Source organism: Schistocerca americana, chromosome 2, assembly GCF_021461395.2.
Source record: "Schistocerca americana isolate TAMUIC-IGC-003095 chromosome 2, iqSchAmer2.1, whole genome shotgun sequence".
Lineage (NCBI taxonomy): Eukaryota > Metazoa > Arthropoda > Insecta > Orthoptera > Acrididae > Schistocerca > Schistocerca americana.
Window position 1 is genome coordinate 606,714,053 of NC_060120.1, and position 13,956 is coordinate 606,728,008.

General features: G+C 39.9%; 1 protein-coding gene across 1 annotated transcript in view; it reads left to right on the forward strand.

The window, feature by feature from the left end:
- The window catches only part of LOC124594242 (dynein axonemal heavy chain 8-like), a 619,801-nt gene that overhangs the window by 521,991 nt on the left and 83,854 nt on the right, over window positions 1-13,956 (forward strand). The window contains exon 39 of the mRNA XM_047132606.1: window positions 12,074-12,335. Coding sequence (XP_046988562.1) covers window positions 12,074-12,335 — 262 coding nt within the window. The remainder of the gene's footprint in view (window positions 1-12,073; window positions 12,336-13,956) is intronic.

Genomic DNA, 13,956 nt, shown 5'->3' on the forward strand with positions numbered 1-13,956 from the left:
CCTGCAATACATCGCACATCCCTGTAAGCCTTTGTTAGTCACTGTCCTTAACCCACCTATCTCCTTCCCTGTGCCCACTCCAGCACACACAGCACACACACCAATGTACCCACAGTCTTTTTTACTTCTCTCCTTCTCGATTCTTCCCTCCTCCCCCCCCCCTCAACCCCCCTCCCCATCCCTTGCTATCCGCCTAACATCCTGACTGCATCTAGCTGCCCTACCCTCTCCTCATCCGATCCCTGTATGCTCCACAAGCAGCACTTTACCGTCCCCCATTCCTAAGGTGCTATCCATCCCCCATCCTTACCCAGCCTCCTCCTTATCCCCGTCACAAAGACTGCTTCTGCCATCATGTGCTGGTGCTTGCAGTCTGGCCTTGGCAGCCAGAGACAGTGGTCATTTGTGTGCGAGTTGCACTTGCTTGTTAAGCAGTCTTTTTGTTGCGCCTGTCTGTGACTGAGCTTCTCCACTATATGGTGAATAGAAATCTATCCTTTTCATGGTGTTGTTATTATTCCAACATTGATCTTCAAAGTTTCGAGAACTGTAGACTTCAATACAAGCAAAAATGTTTGATAATGTCCAAAACATCCATTTTTGTTTTTGTGGATGTTGTAGTTATTTAGTTCATTCTGTACATGCTCTTGTCAGTTTCAGAGTTGTTTGAATCCACAAGGAGTCAATAATATTATTAAAAGCATTCTATATTAGCCTTCTGAAAACTGACTTCTCGTTGTTAAGGATAATGTTGGCCTAACAAGAGGCCCCTTTGCTGCATCTCGCAGCTGAATATTCAGTGCTTAACAAAATAGCATCTCCTAAATTTTAGAGATATTTTAAGGAGCTCAGAGTAGCTTTCTATGAAATAAGAACATTTTTGTGATTACAATAATGCCAAACAAGACAAGGGTTCCCTTTTTAATTGAGGGTTATAAATGCCTACAGATGTTGCCAATTTGCAGTTTGCAGACCTCAAAATAATATTTGGAAGAATATCTGCCCAGAAATAGTTGTCATGAATCCCAAAACAGATCTTTGTGCATTTTGCCAGAGGCATTTCACATCTGGAACCACAATTCCCATAGTGCCTGAAGAAACTAAAATGGAAACTATTGAAAAAGTGAGATCTTATCTACAACTTGTTGCAAACAAAGGGAATTGTATAAAGGAACTATCAAAAAGCCTAAGAAAAATTTTGAAGATGGTGATAAAACTTATGTACACTGCAGTTTCAACATGGCCCATCAGTTTCACATATACAGTAACCCATTACAGCCTGATCCTATTTATTTCTTGGTCCCATACAGAACTGGAATATTTAGAGTTATGTAGGAACAACAAAGGTATCCAACATTGTTGTTAGTCTTTACAGTCATGGAGAAGACATAGTGTTCATTAAAACCAACAACTGTGTGGGACAGAACAAAAGCAATATTTTATTAGGATAGCTCACTTGGAAAATCTGTAGTAACAAAAATGGGAATTGTTTTATCATTCATGCCAATAGATCACACAAAATTTGCATGTGACACTTGCACTTTTAAAGAAAAGACGTAGAGCTACTAATGTCTCTTCCACACAAGAATGCGCTGACTGCTTTGAGAAATCTACACCCACAATACACTAATGTCTCTTCCACACAAGAATGCGCTGACTGCTTTGAGAAATCTACACCCACAATACATGGTAACCCTGCTGTTGCTGTTGGAAATGAAAAAAAGTAAGGCACTGTGAATACATATGAATGGCTAAATTCTTGAAGAATAGTAATGCTAACACAGTACCTCAGGCAACTAAACATAACTTCTTTTACAGTGTGAGCTACAAAGGTAGTGTGCATGGCAAAACTGATATTGATAAAATTAATTTGTGCTCCACATCTGTCCCAAAGATAATGGACCTATTGGGTTTCCTGGCACAGCACTTCCAGTAGGGATGACAAGACAATAAAAGGATTATCTTTTCAAAAACATCAGTAGCTAAGGCTAAAAGAAATACAAAGTCATTTTGGGTCCTGAAGCAGAACTAGAAACTGAATGAGAATCTCAGGGCAGTGACAGTAAGCATTCCAAGGAAAAACCTGACCCACCAGACATTTCAGAACCAACGAAGAAGGTGACAGATCTTTAACCTCTTCAGACAGAAGTTTTTTAGAAGCTGAGCATCAGATCTTTTGGACTATAAAATAAATGATTTTAGTAATCTGTTATTGGGGGTTCTGTGAATTTAAAATTTTTGGTTTTTCTGGGCCCAATGACCCATAAGATTCCATTATGTAAAATAAAAGTACCAACATTTTGCCAAAAAAAAATAAAAATAAAAAAAGAACGCCGGGTTTGCTGGTTTTTCTCAGTTTGTGGCCGTAGTATTTGGTTTTAAATTTATGGGCACTGTAACGTGCTGTAGATCTGAAGGGATTAACTACTTAATGTGTAATGATATGTTAAAAACTCTGAGCCATTCAATAAAGGACATTTTAAGGGAAATATACATGGAGAATTTGTTTCTTAAATATATAAAATCAAACAGTGGCAATAAAGTGAAACTTTAAAATTCATTATGTCAAAGCACCCCTATCCCATCAAAAATATTCAGCCAGCCATAACTCACTGCAATTTAGAGATAGAAGTCTGCTTTCTACAAATTGTTCAGAATTTAATACTGAACATCAAAAATCTCATAATTCCAAACCCAAAATATTTGGTAAAGGGTTCCTTCTTGCTTTCTTCTCACATATAGGTATGTTAGGAGGAAAACAACAATATGGAAAAGACAGATTGCTACTCAGCACGTAATAGAGGCATTGTGTTGCAGACAGGCACAATGAAAAAAATGCAAGAATTATTCAGCTTTTGGACTAAGTCCTTCATTATAAGCAGAAAGCTCATGTATTCATACAAGCGCAACTCTCACACACACATTGCCGCTGTCACTTATAGGTGTTAAGATCCAATTACAAATGTATCCGTGAGCTTCTCCCCTCTCAGACACATTTGCAGACAGTTCTTAGTGCTGAGCAATGACAGTGGCCATGTGTGAATGATTCATATAGAACTGTACAATCTGACTGTCAGGTTCTGACTTTAAAAGTGACACAAAATTTGTTAACATGAAAAATGCCTGCTACTTACAGACAGAGTGACATGGAGATGTTGATAATTTAGCTATAAGGTGTCAACTGACTTTAGAATGGTCCTGTACAACTACTTCTAGAAGCATATAATAATAAAATTCAAAATATGATGTATTTTAAATTATAATTGTAAAGAGAGCAAAATCCAAAGATATAAATTTATAATAAGGAACTGTTTAACTATTAGATTTATGTTAGCAGGAAGGCAAAATTATGAGTTCTGTTTTATTTATATTATTTCTGTTTCCATGAGGATTCACAGAGCTTACCAAAATTGACTAAAAATGAAATTTTCTAGCTCAAATAATTTGCAAACTAGCAAGTTCTCCTAGTGAAAATAGATATTTTTGAAATCAGGAAAGTCTGGGCTACAAAACTATGGTTCTGACTTTTGGAAATACACATTCTGCAGCATGAGAACTTCCATTATAAACAATTTTGAAATAAGGATTTTTAGAAAAAGTAAGATGTTTACAGAAGATCGGAGAATGAGGACGTTAAAATGAGCTATGCCAATTGAGCCAGAAGTGTCTAACAGGCCACAGCAAATTTCATCTCCATATGTTTTCTCTGAATCTTAAATTATGGATATTTCCTCATAAAAATTATTTCCAGTGAAACTAATTACACTATACTGTTGTTTTTGTTGTTGTTGTTGTTGTTGTTGCGGTCTTCAGTCCGAAGATTGGTTTGATGAAGCTGTCTATGCTACTATATCCTGTGCGAACCTCTTCATCTCTGAATAACTATTGCAACCTACATCTTTCTGAATCTGCTTACTGTATTCTTCTCTTGGTCTCCCTCTATGATTTTCACCCCCATGTTTCCCTTCAATACTAAACTAGTGATCCCTTGATGTCTCAGAATGTGTACTATCAACTGATCCCTTCTTTTGTGTTTTTATTTCTTCTACCTGAATTTTAATTACTATTCCAAATTTTTCCTTGGTTTTCTTATATTAGATAGGCATCAGTAATTTGAAAGCTGCACAGTGAGTAATAAAAACTTTATAAATTCCAGCTTGAATAAGAAAGTAATCTTTGTAATCATCAGATATGTGTCATTCATAAAACTGCATCAGATAAAGAAAACAAAAAAATGTTGACATGAGGACTGGTAGAAGAACAAGTAGGATGGTTGCACCTTCCTCTGTCACACACTCACCAACAACTTACAAGCTTCATGGGCACTTAATTGTTGCCTTATTGACCCCCTCAAATAACTGTAAGTCAAAAAGCTGTCATGGACATGATGGCAGAGCTCTCTGATCAAGTGCTCTTTTATTAAGACTTCAGTGAACATATTTTGATATACTAACATCAGATGTTTATTACTTTGCCGTGTCCTCATAGATAATTCTCAATGAAAAGGAAGTGACCAGTCATTTGCTCTACAATGCCTCTTGCTGATCTGAATTCACCTCTTAAAAAGAGCAGTGCCCAGCTGTAGGTCACCATAATGAGTAGTTAGGAAGGCTACCTGGTTGTGGGTTAGCATTGTGTGTTCAGGAATTACTGTGTCATATTAGATACATAATTCACCACACTGCTGAAGCAATCATCGCAGCAACCCCAGGACAAATTAAAGGGCAGCCTATTTCTTGATGGAATCAAAGGTTCCATTCTCTGATAAACACATCACAGATCACACAATTTAAGGATCCCTACATGAAATCACCTCACTATCGAGGTAGAAGAAGCAGCTGTGGAAACAAACAAGCTATAGCCCTAAATGTTGACACACAGGGAAATTGGTGAAAGGAATAATTCCAACCAGATTTGGGCCACCATTAACAATACAGAACAGATATTGGATATGCATGTGGAAATTAATGCCAGTGTATGTGATTCATGTAAGACTACACCTCACACAGACTTAAACTCACAAGAGAGTAACCTACCATTTTTGCATTATAACGTACAGAGTTTAGGAAACAAAATACATGTTTTGAATCATTTATCGCAGGATTGGTACCATTTTTGTTGTTGTTGTTCTTACAGAACACCAGAAATTAGTAGATAATGTCTATTGTTTCAAATAAGAAGTCTATAACCGGTCAACATTCTACTGTAGAACACATAATGAAAGGTGTTGGTGTTGCCATTTACTCGAGAAAATGTTAGTTTATTGCCGCCACTGAAAAAGTACTGTATGTGAACAAGTTATGGGATGACAAAGATTTTGAAATAGCAATTCTCAAATTCATATTTTGCACTGTACCTTTCTTTGTCATACATATATATGTAGCTCTTGTGAAAATTTTGATGCTTTCCTGAAATCACTGGAGGGAGTTTGAGTAAATTAGTGTCAAGTTATAGAAATGTAAATCTCATTGTACTTGGAGATCTGAACATCAACACTTTACATGAATACCAGAAAAGCAAATATTTTACGGGTTATCCTCCATCTTACTGGACCTAATATCTGCTTGGACCAGTAACCAGTAGAACAGGTAACACATATAACATTTCACTGTACAGGGTTTTGCCGAGGCCTTGTCCTCTGTATTGAATTACAACATAAAATTATGCAGTATATCTTACATATGAAGAACTTCATTCATTAACCAGGTTGTTTTAACCAGAAAAGTAGTGAACATCCCTTGTTTTTTGCACTTATGTGTTTATACCACTCTTTAGTGCACATTGCCATTCATTATCCCCGTACTTCATTGAAATAATTTGTTGCTTATTTATATGCTGTTTCTTTCAATTTAGTTTTGTCGCTATTAATCTGTCCCAATTTAGATGACACCTGAAAATATAATCTCCATATTTCTAATGAAACTACTTCAAAGATTACAATTCTTAAGATTTGTTTAATGTTCCAACTCATCTGCCTAGTTATCTCATCATACGGAAAATGATCAATAGTTGTGAATGTCTGAAGGAATGGTTGTTTGGTAAACTTGGCCTTTTCATTTTAGATTACTGGTTACTGTTTGGTTGTCCACGCAGTGGATGCCAAGGAGTTGGTGGATTCTAAAACAGAGGGCAAAATAATGAGATGCACCCATAGAGTCCAATAACTTTTTTTACTTAACTTGGTTAACAGCAAGTCCAGAGCACAATCCAAGCAAGTCCTTAAAGCAGACTGGTTTGATACCTACAACAGAAACATAGGCTGAATGACAACGCTTTGACTGCACAGGTAGAACTTAACTAACAGACTAGATTCAGTGTTGATGCAGCATCCTTTTAAATTGGCTCTTTGGTGGCACTGGCCACTTCTACTGAAGAAGGCGTGTCTTGGAGATGGCTGCAGATTGGTGGTGCAGTCACATGGCTTACTGCCAACTTCTAGATGTGGACCTTTGTAGCATGGTATTGATAGCACACATCATCACATTCCTCCCCTCCCAAAACTCCTAATTGTTGTCATGTACTTTTACTGCTGCAGACAATAGGGTGGGTAGTGAGGGAGGGGGAGGGGAAGGGGCGGGGGTGGGGGGGGGGGGGGAGGGTCTGAGCACAAGTGTCACTGAGGACGCAGGAGACAGAACTTCAGCCAGTGACAAGCTTCTGCCCACACCCCGACATCCCTTTTGTGAATAGCTGGAAACAGCAACCAAAAAACCAGCTATAGAGTGTGCACCTGTGCCCTGAACACAGCATCGTCTTTTACTGGTGGAGGCACAATAGTAACTGGAGAGTCCATTGCAGCATGCTGGAAGGCAGCAAGGCAAAGGTCCCCAACCTCCCATACTTGGGCTGCTGGCACTGCAGTGGCAGTGACGGTATTGTGTTGATGTCCATTGGCTCCCTGTCCAGTGCCGGTGGCACAGGATCTGAGGGAGTTGAAGATGGCTGAGGCTGTGAAGTCTTCCTGGGCACTGAATATGCAAAGTAGAAACTGTGGCAAGACCACACAGCCCACACAAATGAAGCTGGTTTTGATGGCTCCTCTGTAGCCTGGTGGGACCCACTGCAACATACAATGAGCGGCCCAAGGATTTGGTGATACTGTCTCATTCCCAGCATCTGTGAATGGCCAAAAGTATGAAAAAGAATGAATTATAAACATTAAACTTAGAACGATGTAAAGGAAGGGCTGACCATCCATGCAAAAGGTCCATTGATGATTTGTCATTGTGTGGCAGGGAATGGTAGAAAGGGAGGAAGTACACTGGGGCTTACTCCTGTATATGGGAAGCACATAAATTGTTCATCTGTTGTTGGAAAGTCCTGAAAAAGTATTCTGCTTCACTGTTGGATTAAGGGTGGAATGGTGTGGTCATCACTCACTTGAACTTTAGAGAAAACCTAAGTTCACTTGCACATAAGTTCCCCAGTCATACAGTAATCTTTGGTGGAGATGTAAAGCATCCAACCATCATTTGGGAAAATGACAGTTTTGTTTAGTTGTTGGCAACAAAAAACATCCTGTAACACAGGATAGTTTGTAACCCCACTCATGATGGATATATATTGGATCTCGTGGCAACAAACAGACCTGGCCTCTTTGAGGATGTCCACATTGTAAGTGGTATCAGTGGCCATGACATGGTTGTGGCAACAATGATTACCACAGTGCAAAGCGGAACAATATATATATTCAGTAAAATAGATAAAACTCAGTAGATTCATGTCTCAATGAGGAACATGAAACTTTCAGCACAGGGCAGGAGCGTGTAAAGGAACTATGGCTCAAATTTAAAGGAATAATTGACCATGCACAGGATGAATATGTATGCAATAGAACACTTCATAATGAGAAGGACCTTCCAGGGTATACATTATTGTGAAGGAACTACTGAAGAAGCAGAGGTCACTGCATAACAGGTTTAAATCAAAGCACATGGCTATTGATAGAGAGATGCTGAATGAAACACATTTGGCTGTCAAGAGAGCAATGCATGATGCCTTCAGTGGCTTCCATAGCAGAATATTGTCAAGTGATCGTTCACAAAACCCAAAAAAATTCTGGTCATCTGTAAAGCTATTAGTGGCACCAAAGTTGCTGTCCAGTCCCTATGAATGAGACGGGAACTGAAATTGAAGGTAGCAAAGCAGAAGCTGAAATGCTTAACTCCATTTTCAAATGTTTCTTTACAAAGGAAAATGCAGGAGAACTGCCCCAAAGTAATCTCAGTACCACTAAAAAGGTGGGTGAAATAAATATTAGTGTTAGTCATTTTGAGAAGCAGCTTAATCTCAGTACCACTAAAAAGGTGGGTGAAATAAATATTAGTGTTAGTTATTTTGAGAAGCAGCTGAAATCCTTAAAACTAAACGAAGCTCCAGGGCCTGATGGAATCCCTATCAGATTCTGTACCAGTGGTACAGCGGTTGTGCATTACCTTTCATGGTAATGTGAGCTATGAAATTATTAATTTTGCATGGGCTGTTTTGAAAAGTCTCTAAATTCATCATAGAGTTCAGCTACCTTGTCTGTAGGTATATAGGAGTTCACAGGCAGAACATTGTCTTGAATGTGCAAACCAAACAGATTGAAAGACTCAGTGCCAAAAATATTTTCACTTTCAGGTGAGCACAAAACTGTGAATGCATCTGTTTTGTAAGGTTATGAAATGTGGCAGGTAGGCTGCAAATACCTAGGGCAGGAATTTCATGTCCATCATAACAAGAAAGACCTACCTGTGATTTATGTAGCTTGGCTTGCCTATCAGTTCATATGTGCTTCTGTTCAAAAGAATCACAGATGCACCCATGTCCAGTTGCCTGCATATTTTGTATTTGGCAATCTGAAGAGTGACAAACAATTTATTAGCATGACGTGGGATGGAAGTATGTAAATTCTTCACTGTTGCTTTTGACTTGCGCTGATGAACATGAGAAACACTATTTGGCTTGCAAAAAACTGCATGTATATCCACTGACTGAGACAGAATGCTTGTTGGACTTGCTTTTTGCAAACAGTCAGACTGAACATGACTGTGCTTTCCACAGCATCAACATTTAGCATCACATCAGGGGAACGTCTATGGTTTGTGTACTGAGGAATGCTGATGGCAGGATTTAACTCTGATAGCCTGCTGCCTAGCACAATGATTTTGTTTACAACACTGCACTAAGATCCCTGGCTGAGGTTTTGTATGGCACGACATGCAAACTTTCAGCACTACCTGTTTACAATTACTCTGAACTGCACAAATAAGAGTGGAATCAGAGTCTTCCACTACACTATCACACGAGTACTGACACTCCACTTATTCCAATACCTGTTATGAGCTAGGATCAGGATACTAGGGAGTCCATGTGCATAAGTGAGGTCTGACACATTTTGAATAATGACATCCCTAATCATGGCATCACTATAATAACATCCACACTCAAAATTGGATTGCAATGGTGTGTAAATCCTTGTAAGGCACACACTGCTTCTGTGCCCAATTGGCTTACCTACGCAAGCGAAAGAATTTGTAACATGCAACTGCCACATTAATCTGTTCATCAAATTACTTGCCTGGAGCAGCAATTATTTGTCCTTAGGAACACTTTCAGGATGTGTGGTGGGAGAAAGTGTGCAGAATAATGAACACAGAGGCTCCAACTAATGCAAGAAAATAAGGTCACTTGTCCCTACACTCAGCATGATGCACCATAAAGTGTGAGTCAAGCTGTGTGTAGTAATAAAACAATTTCTCTTCTGTAGAATCAAATGCACAGAATGGTGGTATGGGAATAGGTGCTACTTGGTGTGGTAGCACTGGTGGTGACACCAACGGTGTTTGCTTGCAGAGCAAGCAGTCTTGTCCTCACTTCCATGAGCTGCTGCAACTGCTGTTCCTGGAAATGAACAATCTGAGTTATGGTTCTTTCAGAGGATTAGCCATGATGAAACACAAAAAATTCATGAACACAAAATACACCACAACCACTAAATAAAGTACAGATTCGTATCACTAGGAAGATCAGCCTCTGAAAAGCAGAAGAAAACACAAATCAAATAATGGAAAATCCAGGATGGAATGTAACAATATAAGAGAAGGAAAGTTGCTACTCACCACATAGCAGAGATGCTGAATCGCAATAGGCACAACAAAAAGATTCACACAATTATAGCTTTCGCCCATTAAGACCTTTGTCAGCAATACACACCACACACACACACACACACACACACACACACACACACACACACACACACACACACATGCAAACGCAACTTGCACACATGTCTGCAGTCTCAGACAACTGAAACCACACTGTGAGCAGCAGCACTAGTGCATAATGGGAGTGGTGATTTGGTGGGGGTAAGGAGGAGGCTGAGGCAGGGGGGGGGGGGGGGGGGAGGGATAGTATGGTGGGGTGGCAGACTGTGAAATACTGCAGTTCAGATGGAGGGCAGGAGAGAAGGTGGGGAGAGGGGGGGAAGTAGCAGAAAGGAGACAAATAAAAAGAAATTAAAAGACTGGGTGTGGCAGTGAAATGACGGCTGTGTAGTGCTGGAATGGGAACGGAGAGGAGGCTTATGGGAACATGGGATGTATTGTAGGGAAAGTTCCCACTTGCACAATTCAGAAAAGCTGGTGGGAAGGATCCATATGGCACAGGTTGTGAAGCAGTCATTGAGATGAGGGATATCATGCTTGGCAGTGTGTTCAGCAACAGCGTGGTCCACTTGCTTTTTGGTCGCAGTTTGTCGGTGGCCGTTCATGCTGACAGACAGCTTGTTGGTTGTCATGCCTACATAGAATGCAGCACAGTCGTTGTAGCTTAGCTTGTAAATCACATGACTGTTTCACAGGTAGCCCTGCCTTTGATGGGATAGGTGATGGTAGTGACTGGACTGGAGTAGGTGGTGGTAGGAGTGTATGGGACAGGTCTTGCATCTAGGTCTATTACAGGGGTGTGAGCCATGAGGTAAGGGATTGGAAGCAGGGGTTGTGTAAGGATGGACAAGTATATTACGTAGGTTCGGTGGATAGCGAAATACTACTGTAGGAGGGGTGGAAAGGATAGTAGGCAGGACATTTCTCATTTCAGGGCACAACAAGAGGTAATGGAAACCCTGGCAGAGAATGTAATTCAGTTGCTCCAGTCCCAGATGGTACTGAGTTATGAGGGGAATGCTCCTCTGTGGCCGAACTGCGGACCTTGGGAGGTGGTGGGAGACTGGGAAGATAAGGCATGGGAGATTTGTTTTTGTACAAGGTTGGGAGGATAATTACGGTCAGTGAAGGCTTCAGTAAGATCCTTGGTATATTTTGATAAAACACAGTCAGTTGCAGGGCCAATGTTCTGAAACACTCAACAACGCTGAAGCAAAGGAGCAGGCAACTTGACAAAGGACCACAGTTCTACAAGAAAGACATGTGATGAATGTTATCACCAGTTGTTTGTATGGTAAGTAGCAACCAAATGTATCTTTCCCTCATCGCCTCATGTTTGGTCATCCCAATGGTGGATGCCAAGGAATTAGTGGGTTTTAAGACAGAGAGGAAAATAATGAAGTGCCCACACAATGTTAAATTACTTCTTTTCCTTAACTTGAATAACAGCAAGTCCAGAGTACAATCCAAAGAAAGTCATTGAGATAGGCCAGTTCAATATAACAGAATCTCAAGGACAATACTTTGACTACACAGACAGAACAGACTACATTCTGGGTCCATGCGGTGTCCTTTAAGTTGCTGCATGGAGGCACTAGCCACGTGTGCTGAGGGAGGTGTGCCTCGGAGTCAGCCACAGATTCTCAGTGCAGTTGCATGGGTTACTCCCGACTCTTGGAGATTGACCCACATGGCTTGGTATCAGAGCACATATACCACAGTTTTCATGCCATGTCTTCAGTGGATAAAGAGCATTTGTTTATTTGATAATAAACACCCATTGACTAAAGAAAACAGACATGTGAAATAAATAAGTTACTTGTTTATTTTGTTGATTTACAGAATAGACCTGTTTTATGATACAGGGAACTCTCCAAGTAGAATATGAATGTAATAATTATGTCCATGTTGTTGTGTGGCAGGGATGAGGGCTGGACTGCGCCGCACGTATGGAACAGTATCCCAAGATGTACTTGAGTATACCAACCAACCACAATACCTGCCCATGTTATATGCCATCTCCTTCTTACATTCTGTAGTACAAGGGCGAAGAAAGTTTGGTCCACTTGGTTGGAATATTCCATATGAATTTAACAGTGCTGATTGGTATGCATGCACCTTATTTATACAAAATCATATGGATGATATGGATCCAAAGACTGGTGTGAGCTGGAATACTGTTAGGTAAGATTCATCTTTTCATCATGGGTACCACAGCCATATCTTTGTAATATGTATGTGGTATTTTTACACTTAGGCCTAATTTTTGTTATTGTTCTGTATATATATGGCAGATTTTTCTAGCTACACACTGGAAAATGTCTGAAAAAGCCAAAACTAACAGAATAATAATAAAAGTACAGCCTAAGTGAAAAATACCACATTCATTTAGGTAAGTTTTACTTTTCCACACAATGTTTTACGCATTTTTCTGTTTGTGTAATCTAAAGTAAAACATCTATAATTGAGAAAAATATACTTTCTGTTTTTAGATATGTGCTTACAGTCCTTTTACATGCCTTAAACTTACTGCATTACTGATGATACATAATACCAAAACTTCTTGCCTAACCATATTCAGAACTGATTGACGCAATATGTCATCCTTGAACTAAAACTGTTATACATTGCTTCTGATTGTTTATGGTATATTGAATGCTTTCTAAGAAAAATAAGAGTATGCAACAGCTCAGACTGGTGACAGATATATTTCTGCTTGTGTCTGTATGTGTGGATGGATATGTGCGTGTGTGCGAGTGTATACCTGTCCTTTTTTCCCCCTAAGGTAAGTCTTTCCGCTCCCGGGATTGGAATGACTCCTTACCCTCTCCCTTAAAACCCACTTCCTTTCGTCTTCCCCTCTCCTTCCCTCTTCCCTGATGAGGCAACAGTTTGTTGCGAAAGCTTGAATTTTGTGTGTGTGTTTGTGTTTGTTTGTGTGTCAATCGACCTGCCAGCGCTTTTGTTCGGTAAGTCACCTCATCTTTGTTTTTATATAGAATAAATTGTTTCATTAGATGTGTGATATGTAACACCGTCCAGCTACAACCAACGATAACATCCATCTGTCTCAAGAAGCAAAATAAACTATATAATGATGTCTTGGTACACAATGTTGTTCACTATAGTTTCAAGGAAGTCAGGGTCCTCTATTCCCTGCTCCAGCGGGAGGAACCACCAATGTGTGGTGCTTGTGGCATCCAGGTCACTGTGCACCACGTTTTACTGGATTGCGTTTTATTTTCTGACCAGCGGGCCACGGCTGACTTGCCAGCAGATCTGCCATCTCTTTTAGGCAACACTCGGACGAATGTGGTTAAAGTTTTAAAGTTCTGTGCCATGTCAAATGTTTTTACAAAGATTTTAGGGAGAGGATCGTAATTTGCTCACTGTGTGACAAGCTCGCCCATATTTTATGTAAGTGGCCAGCCAATGACAATTTACTGTGGCATTCTTGTTGCTATGTTTTCCCTTTCCTTACGTTCTACTTTCTTATGTCGCATTTTCCTTCTTACCCTGCTTTCTTTGCATGTGTGTTTCAGTTTTATTAGGTCTGTCCACATTCGTTCCCTTTAATGTGTGTCAGGGCACTGATGACCTCGACGTTGAGTGCCCATAAGCCCCAACACACACACACTCTATTCAACAAAATGATGTAGCACACCATGTTCCAATTTTCTGACAATGTATGGTGAATTTCTGGTTGACCAATTTCTTGTGTTATTGCTATTCACATGTCCACTAAGGTGAAACTTTACTTCATCAGTGAAGAAAATGTGGTCCAGTTCTACAATTACATGGATGT